Raw genomic sequence first — 23,278 nt, 5'->3', positions numbered from 1 at the left:
AAAAAAGCACGTTTATGTATTCTACTTATCATGTACTGAACTAAGGAAAACCCTTCATAATCTAAGATATGTATGTGAAAAAGCACTAATACATGAGATATCCTAAATTGATTTTTTTTAAAGAAAAGATCAAGACTAATCTCTAATTTAATTTGAACAAAATAACCAGAGTGTATACATGTAAAATTTTAATATTCATTTTTATACAAAACATCCATTTTTAATAATAAAACGAAGTGATCTAAATCAAAACTAGGTCGACCAAATTCCTTCTTCAGTGTTGGTGTAAAAACAATCCAATCAGACTATCGTCTATTAACTTCACCGAAATAAAGATAAGACTCAGAATAATATAAAATTAGTTTACACTCTAATCCAATCATAAATCATCATAACTCGTGAATCTTCCAACTTTTACAACAGTTAAGCTCTAAATCATATCAACAATTATTTATAATTGATTGACACATTTTACAGTGTACCCATTTTAACTCTTTAATTTTGGAAAAAAATATATATAATCAAACAGATCTTACTTTTCAACTACAAATTTACGATTGTCTATTAAAGTTGGATGTGGTACATGATAATACAAGCGCCACTGAGCGCAGCGGGATTTATACATGCTACCCTACACATAGCAATTACAAGTTTATACAATAATTTAGTATTTGTTTAGAACTTGAAAAACAAGAATATTGTGAATATATATAGCACTCCCACCTTTCCAAGTGCCCATGTCTAGTGAAGCCAGAACCGATTCTTTGCAGGCTGCAGCAACTTCACAGCAGAAGATTATTTAAGTGCTATCCAAAGCTTTGATAAGCATTTGTCAGCCTATTGCATTGCATTTCGATGGCAAATGATTTCCGTACTCTGGAACGGATGAGCAGCAATTTGAGGAACAGCCCATGGAATGGAAGAGGGCACTTCGGTGACAAAGCAAGTAAACTCCACAACAATCACTATTGATTCCCGTACTCTGGCATATCTTGGGGTTGCCGACTTCTAACTTGGTACACCTTCTTCATGTGCTTATTATCGTAAGCTCCCCCAATTGCAACTTCTTGATGCCTAGCATATATTCCGTTCGTATCAGGTGCTCTAGTAATCCAGTTTGGAGGTGGTATAGGAGGACCCACAAATTGCTGTTGCAGATTAGTTGTTGGTCCTGAATTGGGTGGCCTTGATGACATCACCACAGGTGTCTTTGGTGGAGGCACTGCATATGGCCTTGGTCTTGGGCCTTCCTCCATTGTAAAAGTATGGAACCCAGTTCTCCCGTTGTAGTAATGCTGTTCATGATGCTGTGACCTATCCTGTATCCTAAAATTCTGTTTGTCATTATGTCCACCATTGGATGAGACTGGATATCTAGGTCTAGGCATCATGCCCTGGTGATTGTAATGATGTCCGTAATAACCACTTGTGTCCTCGGTATAATATTTACCAGGTCCAGAGGGTCCTGGTGATCTAAGCACCCTGTTCATTGCATGATGGCCTGGAAGCTGCTCTGGGAATCCGTATGTTGCGTTATTTGGTTTAATATTAAGGGTGTTCTTCACAAGACGATGTGCTGCTTCTCCCAGTTGAGGCCCAGCCATTGCTCCGTGTAGTTGTGGTCTGTCGCATGCATCATACAAGAAAGGTAAGAGCTCTAACAAATCTGTCTTATCACTCGCTCAAAGACCATATTTAATGCAAGAAAAACTTCATGTGCTGGATTTTACTGAGAACTTATCAACCCACTCAATATGGAATTTTCTATTTCTCCCTAAGACAATTGCTTAAAGTAAATATTGATAATTTCCTAAAAAAAAATTGTCCACATACGGTGGAATACAGTGCCACAACCGCATTGAACTTTAAATGTCACCAGCAGCGGGGGTTTATTTATCCATACATAAATAATATATAAAATTATACTACAACAATCTAGTTACAACTCAGGAATAGATTCTAACCTTTCTCTGCCATGACGCCGACCACTATTTTCTTCGTGCCATAACACAGGAAAAGGTTTAATATCAATGGCTTTTAATATCTGCAAACATAACCAATGTCAAAGTAAATGAGATCTATACATAGATCTTGAAGAAACTAAACAAAAATATAATATTTGTCTCATCACTTCATGTCTAAGAGAGGTCAAAATACCAACCTTTTTTGGCATTTGTACACCATTTGGAGGTCTTGGAATATGTTTATGTTTACGAGGATTAAGATAGGTAATATTTCTGAAATTTGAAACACTCAACATGAGTTCATCCACTGATTTTAAAATATCAGGAAAGTGTAAAAGAATAAACTTACAAAACTTGATTGTACTCGATGTCTTGCAATCCCTTGATGGGAGAGGATACAACGGTTCTGAGCACATTTCTTTCATACAACCAGAGGTATCCATTCATACCATGACTGCTATCAAAGATTCCAAGACAATTAGCAAACATATTTATGATTTTGACTGGTGACTATTACCAAACCATATTCACTAACCTAGCACTTGGATCAATAGGTACAGCAGGTCTGTCATGCAGAGAGAATTGACAAGAATATTGGTAGTACGATAAGATATATGGAGCCAAATTATGCGCTCTGTTGACATAAAGCAAATCAAGCATCTTACTATTTCGGAGCTGTTCCTCCACCTGCACATAAAAAATTTGAATGAAATTAAGCACCCAGATGCAAAACTATGATTCAAATTAACAGTTGTAAAGTTCAGGTCTAAAAATTATATAGTTAAAAGTACTCCAGCTCGAACCAACAGATTCCAGAAAATGCACAGCAAAATGTCAGGGATAATTGTGCAAAAGAAACAGTACTAACACAGGCTTATCATTTAACAATCGACTTCTTAGATTATTTATTCTTTGATCCAATTTCAAGTCCAACAATTTTGGACCAATAATCTTTTACAGTTGGTCACAAATGAAATAGACTAGGAAAGTAAAAGAAAACAATTCCAGACCGTTAATGTTCCTTCAAGCTTGCTTGTGGCAGAGAGCAATTTTTTCTCATCAATGAATGGCAACTTGGCAACGCCCTGAAAAAAAATGCAACAGTAAACTTAACCCCCACTTTATTATAAAGCATTCATATTAATAAAAAAAATTAAGTCACAGAGACCATTATATTACCTGCCATGCATATTTTTTGCCATTCATATCAATCTCAAAATCTGTCCAAAAAAGAAAAATCTGTCAAAAAAGCAAAACAAGTAACTCTAGAAACTGAGATATGGCAGAATAAGTCAATAACAATCAGGTGATCTCACCAGCAGGGTAGAATTCAAGAATAGGTGATGAAGGATCAGTCATCAAATCCCTGTATTTTTCAGGCAGTGCACTTGAACTGTGGAACAAGAACTTAATAAGCATCAGCACAGGATGCATGATATGATAGATCTAAAGACAGGAAAAGAAGAAGAAACCTTGATGCAGGTAGGGTCCCCATTAGTTGATCAAATGGCTTAAATGGTTCTCCCAAAAAAAATGTTATCTCCAGATCAGCTAGATCTTTAAGATCAGAAGCAAAAGGAGCATAATGGTATGGGTAGTACCTGAATGAACAAACAATAATGAAAAATATTGAAGAATATTAATGGGATGATAATTTCAACAAAACTGAAGGAGTCTCAGAAAATTTCTTCAATAATCTTAAAGCCACTCGAACACCAAAAAGCCAGTATCCCAGTTTTAAAGGCCTGCAGTCCATATTTTATATTAATAATTCCTTAAAAATCATGATTAGAAGTTCCTGCTAGAAAATATATTTGAAGCCCAATAGCTATGAGCAACAATACAAAGTTCCAACAGAATATAGAGATACACGAAAACTTGCTTAAAGAACATATCTGAAGCAAAACGCTCTTCAAGCCAGACCAAAGTATATTAGTACAATACATCTAACTACAGTGCTGAGAAGTTTCACAAGATAGTGGTAATTTACAATGAGGAATAATTGTCGCACAACAAAATAATGACCATGCCTCCATTCTACTAAAACTGTGTATGGTCACTAGTACAAACATTGCTTTGGGTGCACCACAATTAAATGTTTACTTAAACAACATAAAATTACTAATTACTTAGGAAACAGTATGGTCATGTATTGCATGATAAAATGCATTCAGAACTCATGGTTAGCAGCGTATAGGAAGTTGCACTGAATTAATAGTAGCCTAGGAAATATTCTCCACTGAGTCTATTACGAGACAATATATGGGTGATATGCAAAACCTATATATATATATATATATATATAGTACATTCTACTAAATCCAGACACTCGATCCTTTAAGGGATCAGGCCAAGGGTGGGGATATTTTCTCAGCATGAGTTTAAAAGTAAGTTTTCCATCAAAACTGCTTACAGTATAACATTATGCGCTGAATTCTTAGAATTTGGCCTAAATAAAACCCCATAAAACTATGCATGTAAGGTGAGGATTACCCAGCTTAATAAGCTTTTAGTTAACTCATATCAAGTTGACGTGGGATGAAGCACCACCCTTGGAGCTGAAATTAAGGCAGATCCCAAAGAGGCCACAATTAAGGTGGGTTAAAGGTGACCGTAATCAAGGAAGCTTTCCAACATAAATGAACCAGATTATGAATCTACTAACAGAAAATAGCAGGAATGGGTTCAAATATAATATATTAGCTAGTAAAAGAACGACTAACCATTGCCATGAGCAGACACCCTGGTAGTAATACCGACAAACCCAACAAAGGCCTTCTACATATTTCAAGACCTATGAGGAAGACCAAGACAATCAGCTATCTTCTATGAAAACCATAAATTGTAAGGGTTGGGTAAAAATAGCCATCAACAAGGAGAAAAACAATTAAATCCAACACACCACCGATCAATTCATGAGGACAAATATTCAACCAGTGTGTGGCCCTTAATCCCTCATGAACATAACATATTGAGGAACTGTACTAGCCAACACCCTCTTGTGAAACACAGGAAGATAATAACATCAAGATTTCAAGACACATAAACGGCATGTGCCTAACATCATTTAGAAAGAAAATTGTAACAATGTGAGCCTAGTGTACCACTTAAAAAAGAAAAGGAGTAGTTTAGGTGTTTTTTGGTTTGAAAAAATTGTTTTCTATTTTGATTTTCTGTTTTCACTTCTACTTACAAAAAAGCCACCTTCTTTTCTCTTTGTTTCCTTTTTAAAAAGTTCATATATGAAATAGTGAAAAAAAAACTTTCAGAAACAGGAAAACAGGAAATCATGTGAAAATATGGCAACATTTTTGTAATTAACAGCGAAAACAGAAAACACTTTTACAAAGCAAACAGGTCCTTATAAGCTCATTTAAGGAGTTTCTGAGAGTGAAATATGTTATTGTTGATAATGTGATACTCAAGTTTTTGCATTGAAAAACTTCTTTAAGCATTGAATTTGTAAATTTTTCCATTATAACCCATGACTGTGTATAGAAAGAAAGGTAACAACAAATAATTCCAAGAATACTGATAGCACATACTGTATCTTTCTTGATTTTGTCGATCTCCTCCAGATTCAATGCACCAAATTTTTCTGCATAATACCTTTCCTTGTATCCAGGCTCTCCTAACTTAACCTAAAAAAAATAACAAACACTATGTAGTTAATAAAAATTCTCATAATATTGGATTTCACGTGGTCTGGCATAGGCTAAGTTTACCATTCAGGGATCACTCTTGATATAAATTGTATCTCACCCAAACAAACACATGTCTTCTAAGATCCAAGATATTTTAGCAACTTTAAACAAACAAAAGAAACATTTAATTTTAAAAAGAAAATTCTAGCTGTGAAGTGATCGTTCTCATCATTGTTCCCCCACTAAAAGAGAACACATTGAAGTTGTTTGTTTAAGTTGTTTCAGGCACTACCCACCCACTTCTGTTTTAAATACCAATGGAGAAAAAAAAAGTGTACAAGTATAAAGCCTTCAACATGGCAACTGAAATTTATCAGAATTCCCCTCAACTCAACTGGTTAGTCATAAATGCAACAAAGCAAACTACAAGTTATTCCAAATACTGCGGTTTACTTCCCCAGGTTGCCAAAGTAGTAAATCTTATAGGATATAAAACTATTAATTATATAGAAGAATATATGTGTACATACAAAACTAGCACAGGTGAAAAAGAACAAAATAACATTCATAACTATTTAAAAATCTTAGAGTTACTACAAGCTTTACAAGGCTTTATATGAAGAATTTTAAGTGTAGAAAGTGGGAATCATGTCACCCACAGACCAGCTGGGCAGAAAGATTTAGTGCGCAACCACAAACCAGCAGACGACAGAAACAGGAAGATAGCAATTGCAGAAGCAACCCTCCCAGATTTCATTTGCACATAAGCAGATGAATCCATAATTCAATCACAAAATGCCACACATCCCAGTGAACGTTTAATCACACAAAAGTTGCTATTGGAAAGCCACCTTAATAGTGACCACTTCGGGGAAGCTTTAATTGCAGCCTTGAGGTGTGTTTTAGTCTCACAATTGCCCTAGAGAAATGACTTACATAGAGCTTATAAAACTTGGCCAATCCTAATCTTATAAGCTTGTTTGTGAGACTTAGTAAGACCTTAATTTTAAATTCATAAAAAGGTGCGATTTTACACAAACCCAGCATATTGTGTTCTGAGTTGGAATTACGGTATGCCTTCCACAAAGACAGAAGCACACAACTCAGTAAGCCAGCAATCAGAAACCAATTCTGATTATCATAATTCTATGTGAAACTAATCACCCATCACAACCCACAGCAACCCACAGACACGCTAACCTCAATGTATGTTTGGGAAGCCACAGCCACTAGAATCACTGTGGTTTGGGGTCCAGAAAAGTGCAGTGAGATTCCCAACAAAAGTTTAAAATGTCAGTAAAAAATACTAAATTCAAGCAAAATGCTTAAGAATTCAAAAAATAAATAGTTACTGAACCTTGTCTGAAAGAGATGCTCGTGGTTCTTCAGGCATTTCTCCTCTTGCCCTAGCTCTCATCTCTTCATTAATTTCTGTAGCCTTAGAAAAACAATCAAACCAAAAGTATTGCATATCAGGAAGTAAACTTCAAAACCATATTAGAGAGAAATATACATATACATATATATAAAGATATATGTGTGTGTGTATATATATCATTTCAATTCGTGAAACTAATCACACACATTTGTGAATCACACCTCCCGGATGTAAAATCTAATGTCACAACACAACCCACATCAGAATTCCTTTCAAAACTTTAGAATGAGAGAAAAAGGAAACAAAGGGCAACAAATAATATAGTATTATGTTGGCGATGACTTGTGACTTGCAGATGGGTAACACCCAAGTTGAGAGTCACGTGCAAGAGGGGAAACACAATACCTACTACAATGGAACAAGGCTTAAGGAGTTGTCTTCTAGAACTTTATTCGATGTACCTGATGATTCTATACATCCTGACAAACATCTGCCCATCCATGAACTTTACTTAACAGTCCTTTCCTATGTTCAACGAAAAATTAAAGGACAACTATGTTCCCAAAGTATGATACAACCAGATTAAATGATGCTACAGATACAGTTTAAACCCCTTATATAATTATTTAATTTGTGTAGAATCCAAAGCCAATATAGTTCCTCCATAAATACCCAACATGACTTTAAATGATATGAAACAGTGTAATTTAGAAATGTGTTAAGTCTTCTTCCCAAATAACTTAATTTCCATTCAATTCAAATAGGAAGCAAAAATTATGGATGACGGAATAAAATTGTCTCAGTGAGAAATTTTAAACAGTAAAAACTGACCAATAAAATAGAATGCAAAACGGAATGGAGAGTGAAATGAAGATTTATCCACATCAAATTAACAGAAGAACTTTCTTACAATGTATCAAGCAAATATACCATCTAAAAGTACAGAATCATGAAAATAAGCAGATATTGCTTTATTGAACTTGATTAGCTCAAAACTCCAGAGGGTTCAGAAGTTTAAGAATCCATAATAATCATCCCTTCCAAAGAGGGATAGTCAATATGTAGAAATAACAATACCTGTTGAATGCGAACTCGTTTCTGAAATATTTGATCTTCATGAACAGCAACAGACTGAATAAAATGCTCCACTCTCTCTAAGAAAACCTGGAATATTCAATGATATTCATATTGCAACACTAATTTAAGAACCAAAAACTCCAGATAGATAACTTAAGAGATAAGACAATCAGTTGAAGGAAGATCATTGCTAAAAATGATTTTGTCACATACCAGAACAACACATCACAAAATTACAAACACAACTTAACTGAATTTCAGAAAAGAAAAATGAGAAATTTACCTCACCCGCTTCAGTAAGATAACCACCCATGGCAGTGAATTCCTTTCTATAAATATGCATCAATAAGTTGACAGCTCCCTGAAACGGTAAAAAGATTATCAAAGAGAACAGGTATAGAGCAGGATATGCAGGTAAAGAGCATAAGTTAAGCATGTTCAATTAAAAATTATTTAGAAAAAACTAGAAGCATATAGCACAGGCATACTTTTTGTTTCATGTTACTCCTCAGTATAACATGGTGCCATCCAAATGCTTACCTCACGTATTTCTAATGTTGGCATGTGAGGAAGAAAGTCATTGCCAACAAAGAAGCATAGAAATACAAAATCATCCACTATGCGTTCAAAGTCAATCTCAAAAGGAGGGTTGGGGATCTCCATTTCATATTGCAGATATTCACGCAGCACCCAGATGTTAAGAAACTGTACATACAAAATTTTAGTTTCAAACTAAAAATCAGCAGAAAAGAATAATGGATATTCAGTCTAACATACTGGGTTGCAATATTGAACCTGATATTTCTTCTTGTGAACTGGGGCATCATCAACTGGATTCCAGTCCTCAGGTTTCTCACCTGGCTTACCACGACAATCAGCTGCAAAATGGCCAATTTGCCCACACTGATAACACTTGTCCTGTTGTCCAGGGAAAGTAATTACCTGTTCATTCATGTAATTAATCATCAAGGCAATCCATTGGGATCAATGATCTACAATCACATAGAAAGTTTGTACACTGAAAACTAACCTCCCTTAATATGGAGAAATGAACCTCATGTGTGGCTAAGGCCAACATAATCAAATCAGCATCCTGAATTAAAGATCATATCAATGAGATCACCATTCAAATACTAAAGATAAATACACCAACCTTGGATAAAATGAAAAATTCTAAATCAGACAAAAACTCACCAATCCATACAAACAGTGACGAGTATTTGGATTAAATCCTGGAAGGTTACGTTGTGATCGTATGTATTCCATTATTTTATGTTCTCCCTCACCAGGAACATTTGAATCAGAAAGTATAACCTTCAAAAAAAGACCCAATGTAGCTCCATAGATAAATAAATAGAAACAAAATATTCTGAAAACAAGATATATACAATATGAGAAAAGAAAATAAAGAGGATTAGTCCTCAAGGAATGTGCAGTATTGAAGAGATCAAGGGAGCAAAGAATAAATAGGATAAGGTCAACCTTTGTATTTATCCAGCCAGGGTTGAAATTTAATCTAGTCTGTATATAATACTGAAGAGCCACTGATAACACTGCCATAAATGGAGTGCCAGGGGTAATGACATTTGAGTCATAGGTTTCAGGCTTGTCTTTAGAAGACAAGAGTTCCATCTCACCCTCAAATTCTTCCCTGAGTCTTTCCTTTTCAGCTTCCTACAGCATCACATTGTACTCAATTTTTGTTATAGAAATAGCAGGAGATCATAGTAAATAAGAGTATGTTCATATTCTTACAGCCTCAGCTGCATCTTTTGCAGCTCGGAATCGCCGTGATCTTTGCTGATTCATTTTGGCTCTTGGTGCAACACCGTCTAATGGTGCAAGAAAAGAACGAATGGAAAAAACGGTTGGAATGAGGATTCAAAGTCAAATCAAACATACAATAACACAACATTACAGACAAAAAATTACAGCCTCTCAAATATCAGATACTTCTACTTTTCCACATTGGCTATTCTGTTTTACAAGCACTTATCTGAATCTTTTACCTGAAAAAGATTTGCACGAGGAAAGTATACTATACAAAAATGTGCCAAGTAGCCAATCATTGAAAAGAAATAGAATGCTTAAAGGGAACCAAGTTAATGGATGTTTACAAAATTCTTTAGTGTGATTTCTAAGGTTTTGACACGGAGACATCAAATATCTTGGATTTAAAACTTTAAGGAGCTGACCTGGCAGATCCTCCATGATGAGAAACTATGATCCAAAAAATATAACATTTATCCAATTATTCCTAAAACATACAGGGTCGGATTCACACATTCCATAAATCCGCACAGTGAGCATACTTTTGGGACATCGACTAAAACAAAATAGTAATTATAATCAATGTCATCACAAATTACTTTTCATTGACATATTGTTTACTTAAATCAATGGTATCAATCTTATTTCCTCCTTAAGTATCAAATAAGATTAAGCATAGGTAAAGAATCACTGCATTGATATCGGATTTGCATTCTTATCCAATATGATAAGCAAAGCAAATGCATGTCTTGGTGTTCCATAGTACCACATTGATGGGAAATGCAATGGTGAGAAAATGCTACATACCAATTGCGAGATAAAGAAGCTTCCTTGGGCGAACCAATGAAAATAGATGGTCAATGTAGTCAAACATTATTTTGAATACATCTTCATAGGTAGCAGGTGCCGGCTGCATTTAAAAGATTAATCAACAACAAGCACTTCACAGAATAAAAATTTGAATTCACAAAAAACACTTCCGCTTAGACAAAAAATAAAGAACTACAGATCCCAATCGCCATAGTCTAGTCAATTTTGTATAAGGTTTCACTCTGCTCATATAACCATGCATGATGCCATATCTTCAAAATGCTCCAGGAGCTCAGTTTGCAGAGCCTCTAAATGCAACAAATTCTAAAGCAAGATTTCAACAATCAATTGACGAACATATGACCTCAATAGCAATCACACGAAGACTTTAAATGCGAAGTTGAAACAGAAATCTCACAAGTTCACTACCGTAATTCTCCGTTCCTTTGCCTATTTCTATTAGGTTATTATGTATACTGACTCTTTTTAACCAATGAAGAAGACATTAATGCTATTAACAAAATAACAGGTCAATCGGTTGCAATATTGGAGTCACGAAAACAGAATAACGGATTGAATGAAAGTGAGGTAAGGCGAAGCATGTAGGTACCTTGCCGTCAGGATGAAAACAGGGGTGAATGATGCCGTTCATGTCCAAGTACAAGTTGTCGAACTCCATGCCATTGGGATTAGGTTTAGAAACATCAACAGCGCCGTCGCCGCCGGCGGTGTCCTCCTCCACAACGTCGACGATCGAGAGCGGGTACCGATCCGCGAGCCACCGGTAAAACGCTGGCACTCCCATATTTCCGGCTCGCTTCGGCCCGGTTCGGAAACACGAGAGAGAGAGGAAAAATAATTATGATAAAAAACAACAATAGAGGGAGATCTATGTTGCCGTTTAATGTACGGGCGGCTGCGGTGGCCGCCTTATTTTATGAGACCAAAATGCCCCCGTTTAGGAGCGCCCTCGTCGAACCGGTGGCACGAGTTCAGTATTGTATGCTTCGGTTTGAACATTAAACCGGTCAGAAGTTAAATCCAAAACATCTCTTATTATTTTTATTTTGAAAAAATATGTATCATCTAAATTTTAGTGCTAAAAAAAATAAACAACTAGCATTTGGTACTTGCATGGAAAAATATTTATTTACTAGAACTATGATTTTTAATGAATAAACATTTTTAGGATATATTGTTTAGTTTTATGGGCAAAGATTTACAGCACAACAAATTTTTAACAGTGTTAAAATTAAAAAAAATGAGAGATTTAAAAAAATCGAAAACATTTCTTGTCAAAATAAAAATTGTTAAAATATTCTCCATAAAAAATAAAACTAAAAATATATTTTAGATAAATTTATATAATTTCTACTTATTTTATCTAATTTCTCAAATTTAATCATTTGTTTATATAAAAAAAATCACTCTTCCACGAAATCATTTGAAAACTTTATCTGAAAACATTCTCCACTACATTATCTAAATTATAAAAAAAAATTCAATTATAGAGTTATCAAAATGAGTCACTCAATCTTGTCCTGCTCTAACCGCCCAAATCATGATTTTTTAAATTAAAAATTGAACCTCAAAATTAGAAATTGTATTGATACTAGATATCAAATAAAATAAAAATAGTAAATGAAAAAGGACACATATTTTTATAATTAATTGGTGGTTCCTTCGTTTCTATTATTTTTTTTTAGAAATGACCAGGTCCTCTATATACACTGGAGCCTTTTTCTTTTCATTTTTGATTCATTTAATCAATGTTAGTGTTAACTTGTACAATTCACACTTTGTGGCTCTACCCATGCAACAATATTGAGTAAGTAGGTTTTTCACAACGAAATCTAATTATATAGTAATGGTATTTAATTATGAAAATTTGCTGGGTAGTTGACCCTCTTATTCTATTCTTAAAAAATCCATCAAAATTCATTCATTAAGGACATACTTTACAGATTATCATGAGTTGGTCACATAATGAGTTGTGGGTTAAACAAATTGACTCGCTTAATTAAAAAAAATTACATCTTTTTTTAATTTAACATTTTTTTAATATGTAACCAAAACTCAAAAAAGTACAAAGCTATTTTAAGAATTATAATTTTTAGACAATAAATAAATAATTCATCCTAAAAGCTAAATCATAATTATAAATAAAATCTAAATATAACATTAAAAGTCAATCCAACATATTGACCTTGAAGCTTAAACTTCAATAGAATCCAAATATAAAAGTAGGGATTGAATGAAGTGTCATGGGGCGTGAGCTTCTTTCCAAAAAAAAAAAAGAGTTTGTTTGTGTTTTAGGTTAGATTGTCAAATTAAAAGTGAATGGAGGTTTCTTATGTTTGGGTTGGCGAATTGAGTTTTTAGTGGATTGAACCCATTTTTGGCATGAACTGAAATTTGTAAATTTTTTTAATCCAATTTGGTCTTGAACTCGTGTTAACCCATTTTGATAACTCTATCAAATTAGGACAATCCCTTGCACCATCAGTATTCCGCTGAATTTAATTGGGTCCATGAATCTAAGAAATAGCGAGAATTCTTGATTTTTCTCAATATCTCTCTCAATTCGAAAATCCAGGATTTGAATTGATGTCCTTTCATCGAATCCTCCTAATTGCATTGATTTATCCGAAAGATTTCACTTCAATTGGAATTTGGTTATTCACCATGTACGAGGATTCCCGCTAAGCATCCATGGCTGAATGGTTAAAGCGCCCAACTCATAATTTGCGAATTCGTAGGTTCAATTTCTACTGGATGCACGCCAATGGGACCCTCCCTCCAAAAAGTCTATCGGATTTTTGTTCAAGAATGAAATTTTAAACCAATTGGTAAATGAAATTTGTCATATTATTTCCATAAATGAAACTACCCTACTTTCCCTATTTTAAATATTGAAAATTTTCAGCACCAAAAAACCAAAGATAATATTACTCATGTGATTCTTAGATTTTGTTATTCATATTTACTAAGTCCTTAATTTGAAAAATAACAAAAGGAATCACAATTGATCTTGAAATCTACTATAATTTCTCATCATCCAAATAATTACAGTAACTATAGTCACTTTAATCACTTCAAGCAAAAGACTCCAATGGGACTTCATAAATTGAACCATCAAGTCCAAAGAAGAAAATTGAAAATATGAAAAACTTCTTTCAACCATGCTCATAACTGCATAACAATAGAATAATGAAAGAAAAAATGAGAAAAAAATTCAAGATTATTACTATTCAAAGAACACATAGAGCATAAAATCACTCATTTTTTTTGGACCTTCAAATCAATAGGTAAATGACCACACAATGATTTCCAAAGAACCAGAGTTTTAGTTGATGACACTTCATCCAACCAAATCAAATTTTTCCAATCCACACATTTCATACTTGAAGAGTAAAACTTTTTTTGCAACTTTTTGAGAAAGCACAAAAATTTCATCCAAAATCCAATTAGGAACATCTCCATCCTCGTTAACCATTAAAGAAGAAAAATCACATAGACTGACAATAAAAGAAGAAAAGTTTCAGTGAGTACTTATCGAGCTCGAACTAACAACATAGTATAACTTTATCTTGTCAAAACAAGGAATTATAGAGATAGAAAAATGCAGAACACTAATAATTATTCCAAAGATGAATAGAATAACCCTTACCTAATGACCAAAAAGTATTTTCAAGAACAACATCACACATTCTTAATATCATGCAAAATTGACAATAATTTAAATAACATATATTTCTAATACTTAAACTTAAAAAAAAGAATACACATCGTTTTAGTCCAAGCCATTTTGTCATAAGCAAACTCTCAAACTAAACTTAACAATAGATTTTAGGGTTAAATATGTTTTTGATCCCTTAACTTTTAGTGAAATTTGGAATTAGTCTCTCTTCAAAACTTTGACCTAATTAGTCCCCAAACTTTAAAAATGTGTGAATTTAGTCCTTTTAACTAAATTTTGTTAGGTTTATTTGATGTTTCAAGTGCGTTTCATGATAGCATTTGAGTTGTTTATACCATTTCACACATTTCTAGAGTTTGGGGACTAAATTAGTCCAAAGTTTTGAAGAGAGACTAATTCCAATTTTCACTAAAAGTTAAGAGATCAAAAACATATTTAACCCTAAATTTTATTCTCTAAATAAATATTAAAAATATAATTTTTTATCTATTAGTTTTTTAATGTGGATTTTCTTACTTTTACGATATTAGTTTCAATCATCAAATCAATCAAATAATCTAACACATCTATTAAATATTCTACCTATATTTAAATATCAATGCCAATTTTTCATAAATATTTAAACACTTTAGTAAAATTTTGCTTGTATTTAAACAAAATTTACTAACTAATTAAGGATTATGTAAGTGATAATTGTTAATCGATATTGATGTATAAAGTTAAGTAGCCTCTTAAGGCGTGCGTTGGTCAAGTCAAGAATGTGGTAGTGTGTTGTTTTCTTCTCTTTCATACATTTAGCTCTTTTTGAAATAATGGTTAATATTATGAACAACAATACATTGATACATATTTTTTGAACAATATTTTGACATAGTACATATCTTTTCTCATTAAATTTAGAGTAAGTACAATAACAAATAAATAAGTAGAAAATGTGTTGTGTCAAAATGTCAAAAATTTCATATCAAAATATTTTTTTCCTAATATTATTACCTTTGTTCCATATTTATTATTATATGATAAGACTAAAGTTATAGTTATTTTACAAATTTAAATAATTTTAATTAAATGTTTATTAGACAGTTTATTATATTGAATATTAAAATATATTTTTTAATCTTTATAAAAAATTTGTTATTTTTCTTTTTATCTATACCTATATAACTTTTTTTACTTTCTTGTTTTCACATTTCCAAATTTATCTTTAATATATATATACTCTTAAATTAAAATGAATATTTATCATTTTTTAAATTTAACAAATTTTAAATTTACACTTAACAATTTTTTAAATTATAAAATATCTATAAAATAAATTTATAATTGAAATTATAAAATTATTTATATTTAATTTCATAATTATAACCGTAACAATAATGACATTCAATTTTAATATTAACAACATTGACACGTCACATTTATATTCACATCTACTAACAGTATTATTCACTAACAGTTCTATTTATTATAACATGAATCTAATACATAAACAAAGTTAAAATAAATAAAATAAAATAAAAAGAAAATAAAAGACAAATAGAAAACTAGATGAATCTAATACATTGCAACAAATTTAACGAAATAAACTAGTTAAATCAATTTTTAAAATAAAATTTAATTAAAAAAGATAAAGACACTTAATTATTTTAATAAAAAAATTAGACTAAAAATTAATTTAATTCACACCAACTCAATCACAATCAAATAAGCTTAACCTAATCCATTTAAAGATTATTATTCACTTAAAACATCAATATTTAAAATTCTGTTTATATTTAAACAAAACTTTAAAACTAAGGATCATATAATTGATAATAGTTAATTGCTTTTGAATTTAAGTAACGTGTTAGACATGGGTTTGTTGAAACTGTGGCAATGTGCTGTCTCATCATCATTATCTTCTTATATTTTGTAGCGCCTGCAACACATTATTGTTTTTAAATAATTATAGGTATTATTAGCTGTTTCGAATCTTGTGCCATCGAAAAAAGCCAGGATGGAGTAGTTATTATATGTACAAGCATTACATTGGATTATTTTTTTATAACGAAAAATAATAAAATTATAATTATAAAAATAAATAAATAATTTTATAATTTAATTATAAATATTTATTTATTTATTTTGTAAATGAATTTTTTATTTAATAAATGTTATTTATTTATTTTAGAAAAATATTTAAATTTAAAAAATCAATTAAATTTAAATCAAATAATATCTTGGAGTATAAAAGTGAATGTAAAAAAGAAAAACAATTCTTTTTATATATAGATATATAAATAAATATATCACTAATCAAACATATGAAAGTTTTATTTTATATATAGGGTTAAATATGTTTTTAGTTCCTAAACTATTGGCCGTTTCTAGTTGTCGTCCCCTCTTTCAAAGTAAGGTACGATTTGGTCCTCAATCTTTAAAAAACGTTCGTTTTAGTCGAAAAAATGAACGTTTTGAGGACTAAAAACAAAATTTTGAGAACTAAAACGAACGTTTTTTAAAGATTGAGGACCAAATCGTACCTTACTTTGAAAGAGGGACGAACTAAAAACATATTTAACCCTTATATATATAACCATTCAATATTTTAGAAAATCTAAAATAAACTTAAAAATAAGGTTTTTTATTAATAAAATATTTTATTTTATATCAAAATTTATTATAGTTTTATTCAAAATTTATTTTGAGTTAAAAAAATGTTGATAACTTTTGCTTTTTAGGTCTAAAGCAATTAATACTAAAAGAAAGACTTCTTCTTTGAGTCTTGAACCGGTTATATAAATTTTAAGTAGTCTTTTATTAAAAAATATTTAATGGGTGTTTAATTTCTCATTTAAATATATGATTAAAGAGATAATTATTGTTATTTTAGTCTTTTAGGATAATTAGCATTATTGGGAATGATATTTTGTTTGTGTCTAAAATCTATTTTTCATAATCCAAACCTTTTACTTAGAAAATCTGTTTTCTAGTAATCAAAATCACCTTAAGAAAATTCAAAAAAGATTTTTTCTAGACACAAAACATATTTAATTTAAAGAAATACTTGTCACTAAAATTTTGAACCAAAACAAAAATATATTAAATTTGTTATACCATATTTACCTTTTATTAAAATTCTTAAAATAATAAAAATAAATTTATAATGTATAGATGCTTTTAAATTAATATAATTTTACGAGTTTTAGTGTAATTAATGATATGCGATGGAGTAATAAAAATAAAACCTAATATAGTCGACTAACTTAATTAAGTACAAGTTATTTTTCTTATTCAGATCTTAAAACCTTAAATATGAAATTATATAATGTTTTTGTTAAAAAAAAGATTTCAAATCTGATTGTGATTTCGAAATCGGTGGGAAAATTCCTTCGGGATGTCGTGCTCGATCTTTATCGAAATCAGGCCGTGCCCATAGTTTTGGCACACATAAAAAAAATGACAATTGCATTAATATCGATTAATTTAAACAGATTTTGAAATTCGAGTTGAGTGATTCAATGTAAAAGTGAGAAATTCAATTTTTTTTAATGAAAACTATTACCACTGTCGTTATTATTAATTAAGAAAAGAAACTATTTTATATAAAATAATTAAGACATTAACAAACTTAAATATAGTTATAATTTATACGAAGTTAGAAGTTTTTATTTTTCTATAAAAATTAAAATAATTAGTTTTTAAACGTGTGAATTTTAGTTTTAGTTTATACGAAATATTTTTTTTTTAATTCTTTTAAAATTTGAAGTTTCTTTTTGTTAAATTATTATATTCCTTTTAAAATATAATATTAAATTTAAGGCGTTATATTGTAACATTAACATAATCACGTAGGATAATTATTCACATAAATAACTAATTAATATCATATAATATTAAGGTAAATATATTTTTTAATTTAAAAAAAAATTACAAAACATTAAACCAAAATCAACTTACATTCAATAATTAAAAACGTATCTAAGATGAACAAAATCATTAATTTGGTGCTAGTTTTGAAGCTATTTATCATAACATATAGCTTTTGAGACAAACTATTAGTTGCACGAATAAAAAGGCTTTCAACTATTTTTTTTTTCTTAATAGTTTTGATACACGCCAGTTCAGAAATAGGGTGAATTTGACTATTAGAATTGTTTATTATTATAAAACTAAGAAAAACGGTGTAATTACGTGAATGATACGAATTCATGAGTTTCTTAGCGAACAATAAAGTATAATTTTTTCCCCTCATAATAACGAACAATAAATCGCTTTCATGATTACAATAAATGAAAATTGAAATGAAGATAAATTAAAAAAGTTCGTAATGTTTATATAATTTACTTAAAAAAATATCTCAGGTGGACATTTAAGGAAGCGAATCTGTTCTTGTACTTTGATGTGATTTTCAAAAACAGTGTTGGAAATTTGAAACAAGAACAAAAATTGCAAAGACTTTTAATAAAAGAAGACAAAAATAAACGGCCAAAAAGACAGTGAGGGTATGAGAGAGAGAAATTAAGATATGTGTGATTGGGTATTAATGAACGAGTTTCATTGAAATTCTCGTCCTCTTCAGGTATATAAGTATTCTCTGTTCGTTTTTGTATCAGAAACAAACGTTGTTTGGATAAGGTTGTGCTGTGGTTGTGACTCACTCTGGTGAGCATAGCAATTGCATTGTTCTGACCAACTTTTATCCTTCTATGTTTCTGCCTTTCTATTGCTACAATTCTGAACTCCTTTTTTTTTTTTCAATTGTATCTATGTTTCTTCTGTTATTTTTTCATATACTGTTCCTTTCTTGAATTAGATACCAGAAGGATTGATGATAGAGTTCTTTAACCCTGTTATCGAATTTTGATCTTCACGTTTAAACTTCAGGGCTTAATCTACTTATTTTCTTTTTGCTACAAATTTCTTCAATTTTTTTTCTTTAGTAGATCGATTCGTGATTCTTGAACAAGAATTCCAGTCTTTGAACTAGTAATATTTCTGAAACATTGGCTCTATAACAGTATAATTTTCTAGGTCAATCTGAGGCTTGAACTATTTTGTTTTATCTGATTCTCCGTTTTTTTTACTATAGGGGTCATGATCTGTTTCTTTTTAGTATAACAAGAAAGATAATACCAATGTAATTGCGATGCATTCCGAAGGGAAAGTTGGGAATTCTTGATCTGTTTTTAGTCACAGGATAACTGAACTCAGCTAAAACTAGTTGGTTATTTAGTTTATCTTTCTGTTTTTAATCACCGAATCCTTGACCCATTTTTATGATTTTGCAGTGCTTTTGTTAACATGGCGGTTGAGAAGTCAAGCATTGCAAAAGATGTGACTGAAGTAAGTCGTGTTCGACCCTGTTCTTTTTGTCTTTACCTCACAGAACGTCTGAATTCATTTTTGGAATATGCAGTTAATCGGCAAAACTCCATTGGTATTTCTGAACCACATCGTCGATGGTTGTGTTGCCAAAGTTGCTGCGAAGCTAGAAATGATGGAACCTTGCTCCAGTGTCAAAGACAGGTATATATATTTCTTTTCATCCTATAATGGAACTTTTGGTCTTTTGCTTGCATGTTTATGCTCATAACACCCTTTTTGAAACGCTTAGATTGATAAAAATTTGGCATATATGTTGTATGATTGATGCCCAATTTTCTTATGGCATGCAACAATGTGTATTCAGAAAACTCATGTGATTAAATCATGATTATTTATTTTCCTACAGGATTGGATATAGCATGATTGTAGACGCTGAGCAGCAGGGACTCATCAAACCGGGTGAAGTTAGTTCTTGCTTTAGATTGTCCTCTGCTTGTATATTTGGATTCATGTTCGATACCTATCTTTCATATTGCATCAAAGCTTCACTCTACTTATTCTTCCCAATTTGTCCCAGTATTATATGAGTACTTTTTGATATTGAGATAATCTGGTTTTCAATTTTAAAACGTGAACACATGAATGTTTCTGAGACATTTACCGATTATTATCATCTTAGAGTCTTATCTTTCAAGCAAACTTCTAATTAATCTGATTTATTGTTGTTCATGTTATTAGAGTGTTCTCATTGAGCCTACCAGCGGAAACACTGGCATTGGTTTAGCATTCATGGCAGCTGCTAAGGGTTATAAACTTATTATAACCATGCCTTCTTCAATGAGTCTTGAGAGAAGAACCATTCTAAAAGCTTTTGGAGCTGATTTAGTTCTCACAGATCCCGCCAAGGGTATGAAAGGAGCTGTTCAGAAGGCAGAAGAGATAAGGGACAAGACTCCCAATTCGTATATGCTACAGCAATTTGAAAATCCTGCAAATCCAAAGGTATTGTGTCAATGCTCTTTGTTGGAAAAAACGGTTGGTTGATGAGTATTCAGACATTCTCTCATTCCTCCTATTCTTAGATTCATTATGAAACCACTGGACCCGAGATTTGGAAGGGCTCCAGTGGGAAGGTTGATGGTCTTGTCTCTGGGATTGGAACGGGAGGTACAATAACAGGTGCTGGAAAATATCTGAAAGAGCAGAACCCTGATATAACGGTTAGGCTTTTATTTTTCTCATGTTGTATGAATTAATCTTTCTAATGTTTCCTCTGCACTGTTTATGATTTTCACACCATTTTATTTACTCAGCTATATGGCGTCGAGCCAGTAGAAAGTCCAGTACTGTCTGGAGGAAAACCTGGTGAGTATTGACTTTTCATCTGTAAGACTTAAGTACAGCCATCATATCTCTCCCTTGTCTATTTATTTTCTCTCCTATATCTCCATACTTTGGAATTCACTAGGAGAATCCAAAAATATAACCCACAGTTGGTATTTTCAGAAATATAACAGAATTATTTTAAAATTCAATTTGGTTTCTAAGAAAACATTATTGATCTGTTGTTTCTATTTAGTTTCCTAAATTTGAAACAAGGGATGTCTGCTTTGTAATTCACCATTATTGCATTGATGATGTAATTCATGCATGTCCTTAATGAGCATTTGTGTGTTTGATGTCTTCTTAGCTCTGTTCACATTCTACCGTTACAAAATTAACAAAAAAAATCTATGTACTACTTTTTTGGTTTTGATATTTATCAAATGTCTGCCTCCTTTTGTGTACCCTTTCCCTGACACATGCATAATTGTTGAATTGAATGGATATAAGGTCCTCATAAGATCCAAGGAATTGGTGCTGGCTTCATCCCTGGTGTTCTGGACGTTGATCTAATAGATGAAGTTATTCAAGTAAGCCACAAACCTTTTTGATAGTTTATTTGTGCTTAATAAAGAGTTTTGTGTCATTTAAGATAATCTGGTGTGCCTCTAGTCTTACACCTGATATTTTTGTTCTTTATATACATGCAAGAGTTACATTAATTGAAGGCTGGAAGGGTATTAATTCACTTTTATGGAGGAAGCATCGCTAACTGAGTCATGATAATTTATCCATGCTTTCTGAAAATACTGATATTAACTTTCATATTTGTTTGTGATTTTAGATCTCAAGTGAAGAAGCTATCGACACTGCTAAAGAACTTGCTTTGAAAGAAGGTTTGCTGGTAAGTTCACAATAAAGATAGACTACTTTTCAGTGCTGTTACTTCTTCTCATGCCTTGACTTTGATTATGTGCATCATCTTCTGTTAGTAGCATCTGGTGGAGACAGTACTTTTATTGCTATTTTGTTTGTATTATAAATATTGCAGGTGGGGATATCATCTGGTGCTGCTGCTGCAGCTGCAATTAAGATAGCAAAAAGGCCAGAAAATGCTGGAAAACTCATTGTTGTAAGTTTGTCTATTGTTCACCTAACATCAAATTTTCTTTGGTGACTGTCATTGTTAGTTTACTATTGATTCAATATAAATGTGTTATAAGATTCTCAGAATAGTTGCATCTTTAATTGCTGATCATTGACAAACCCTTGAGTTTTAGTTTTCAGAAATATCCCATCTGGTTGTCATAGATGCAGTTGAGTGTGTATGTATGTATTCCATCACTGATAATCTTGTTGTAAACCTGTGTAGGTGGTCTTTCCAAGCTTCGGAGAGCGTTATCTGTCATCTGTGCTATTCGAATCTGTGAAGCGAGAAGCAGAGAGTTTGGTCTTTGAACCGTGAATACAAAGCCAAATTAGTCTTTTAGTGCTCGTGTGATAGTAGTCATTTGATGCTTCTCAAGTTGCATTCTCGGCTTATGTATTTTTTTTTTTCCAAATCTAGAAGTTAAAAATGGGTTTGTGTTCGGTTGTGAAATAAGATTCAATAGTAGTAACAGAAGTTTGCTGGAATTTCAAACTTGTCCACAATTGTTCATCACTTTGAGATAATGGTATCAAGACTCGGTATACGAGTTTTAGTTGCTACTTTAATCCGGTTTATGAATGCTAATCTAACAAAACACTCTGAACTCGGGTCATAAAATAAAGGAAAATGATACTTGAACAATCATTTTTGACAACATTTAGACACGCGCACACGTGTCAAAATCTGAGTGGTCCATTTTCATTTAATTTTTCCAACTAGACCACTCAGATTTTGACACGTGTGCGCGTGTCTAAATGTTGTCAAAAATGGTTGTTCAAGAAACATTTTCCTAAAATAAATTGACATGACCAAGCTTAAACATAGTTTGATCCAGACGAATATATTAAATGATTTTAATGTATTTTGTTTTTCCATCTATTGTCTCTAAAATGAGTTTGGGTATGCCAATATTTTTTTGCAAGTGATCTTGCTTGTTAGGTTGACAAATTTACTCAGTCAATCCTGGTTTATTGACATTGAGAGTATGCCCATGGTAACTTAATTGATTGTTGGAACCTAAAACAAATAATTTTGGATGATTCTTGCAACCCATTAATATTTTTCATTCATGGATAACCTAACTGAATGTTAGAGATTAAAGGGTAGTGGAACCAAGTCAAAAGGACTGAACTTTATTACGAGGATTAGACAGTA

The 23,278-nt window shown here is 31.8% G+C and overlaps 2 protein-coding genes across 4 annotated transcripts; one reads left to right on the top strand and one right to left on the bottom strand.

Moving 5' to 3' along the window:
• Positions 1-532: 532 nt before the first annotated feature.
• LOC108342985 (5'-3' exoribonuclease 4) lies at positions 533-11,656 on the bottom strand. Of its 2 annotated transcripts, none has more exons than XM_017580953.2 (22): positions 11,254-11,656; positions 10,641-10,743; positions 9,819-9,895; positions 9,546-9,737; positions 9,258-9,377; positions 9,094-9,156; positions 8,859-9,005; positions 8,604-8,768; positions 8,347-8,424; positions 8,064-8,150; positions 6,966-7,046; positions 5,510-5,605; positions 4,688-4,758; positions 3,437-3,565; positions 3,281-3,357; positions 3,144-3,184; positions 2,975-3,049; positions 2,500-2,651; positions 2,314-2,421; positions 2,162-2,237; positions 1,965-2,044; positions 533-1,623 (listed from the first exon to the last, which is right to left on the bottom strand). In XM_017580953.2, the coding sequence occupies exons 1-22, from the start codon at positions 11,446-11,448 to the stop codon at positions 966-968; spliced, it is 2,871 nt and encodes a 956-aa protein (XP_017436442.1). In that variant the 5' UTR covers positions 11,449-11,656; the 3' UTR covers positions 533-965. The 2 variants fall into 2 exon arrangements, with proteins under 2 accessions (XP_017436442.1, XP_017436443.1); XM_017580954.2 differs by having other exon boundaries at positions 2,314-2,418.
• Positions 11,657-18,697: 7,041 nt separating this feature from the next.
• LOC108343599 (cysteine synthase) lies at positions 18,698-22,689 on the top strand. Of its 2 annotated transcripts, none has more exons than XM_017581974.2 (11): positions 18,698-18,904; positions 19,614-19,668; positions 19,742-19,851; positions 20,057-20,114; positions 20,389-20,652; positions 20,733-20,870; positions 20,964-21,015; positions 21,484-21,563; positions 21,818-21,877; positions 22,025-22,105; positions 22,346-22,689. In XM_017581974.2, the coding sequence occupies exons 2-11, from the start codon at positions 19,627-19,629 to the stop codon at positions 22,436-22,438; spliced, it is 978 nt and encodes a 325-aa protein (XP_017437463.1). In that variant the 5' UTR covers positions 18,698-18,904; positions 19,614-19,626; the 3' UTR covers positions 22,439-22,689. The 2 variants fall into 2 exon arrangements, with proteins under 2 accessions (XP_017437463.1, XP_017437462.1); XM_017581973.2 differs by having other exon boundaries at positions 18,856-18,987.
• Positions 22,690-23,278: the final 589 nt, after the last annotated feature.

This window comes from Vigna angularis, chromosome 6, assembly GCF_016808095.1.
Source record: "Vigna angularis cultivar LongXiaoDou No.4 chromosome 6, ASM1680809v1, whole genome shotgun sequence".
NCBI classification, from domain to species: Eukaryota; Viridiplantae; Streptophyta; class Magnoliopsida; order Fabales; family Fabaceae; genus Vigna; species Vigna angularis.
The sequence above is the reverse complement of the archived record's forward strand: the minus strand, read 5'-3'. Positions and strand labels throughout refer to the sequence as shown.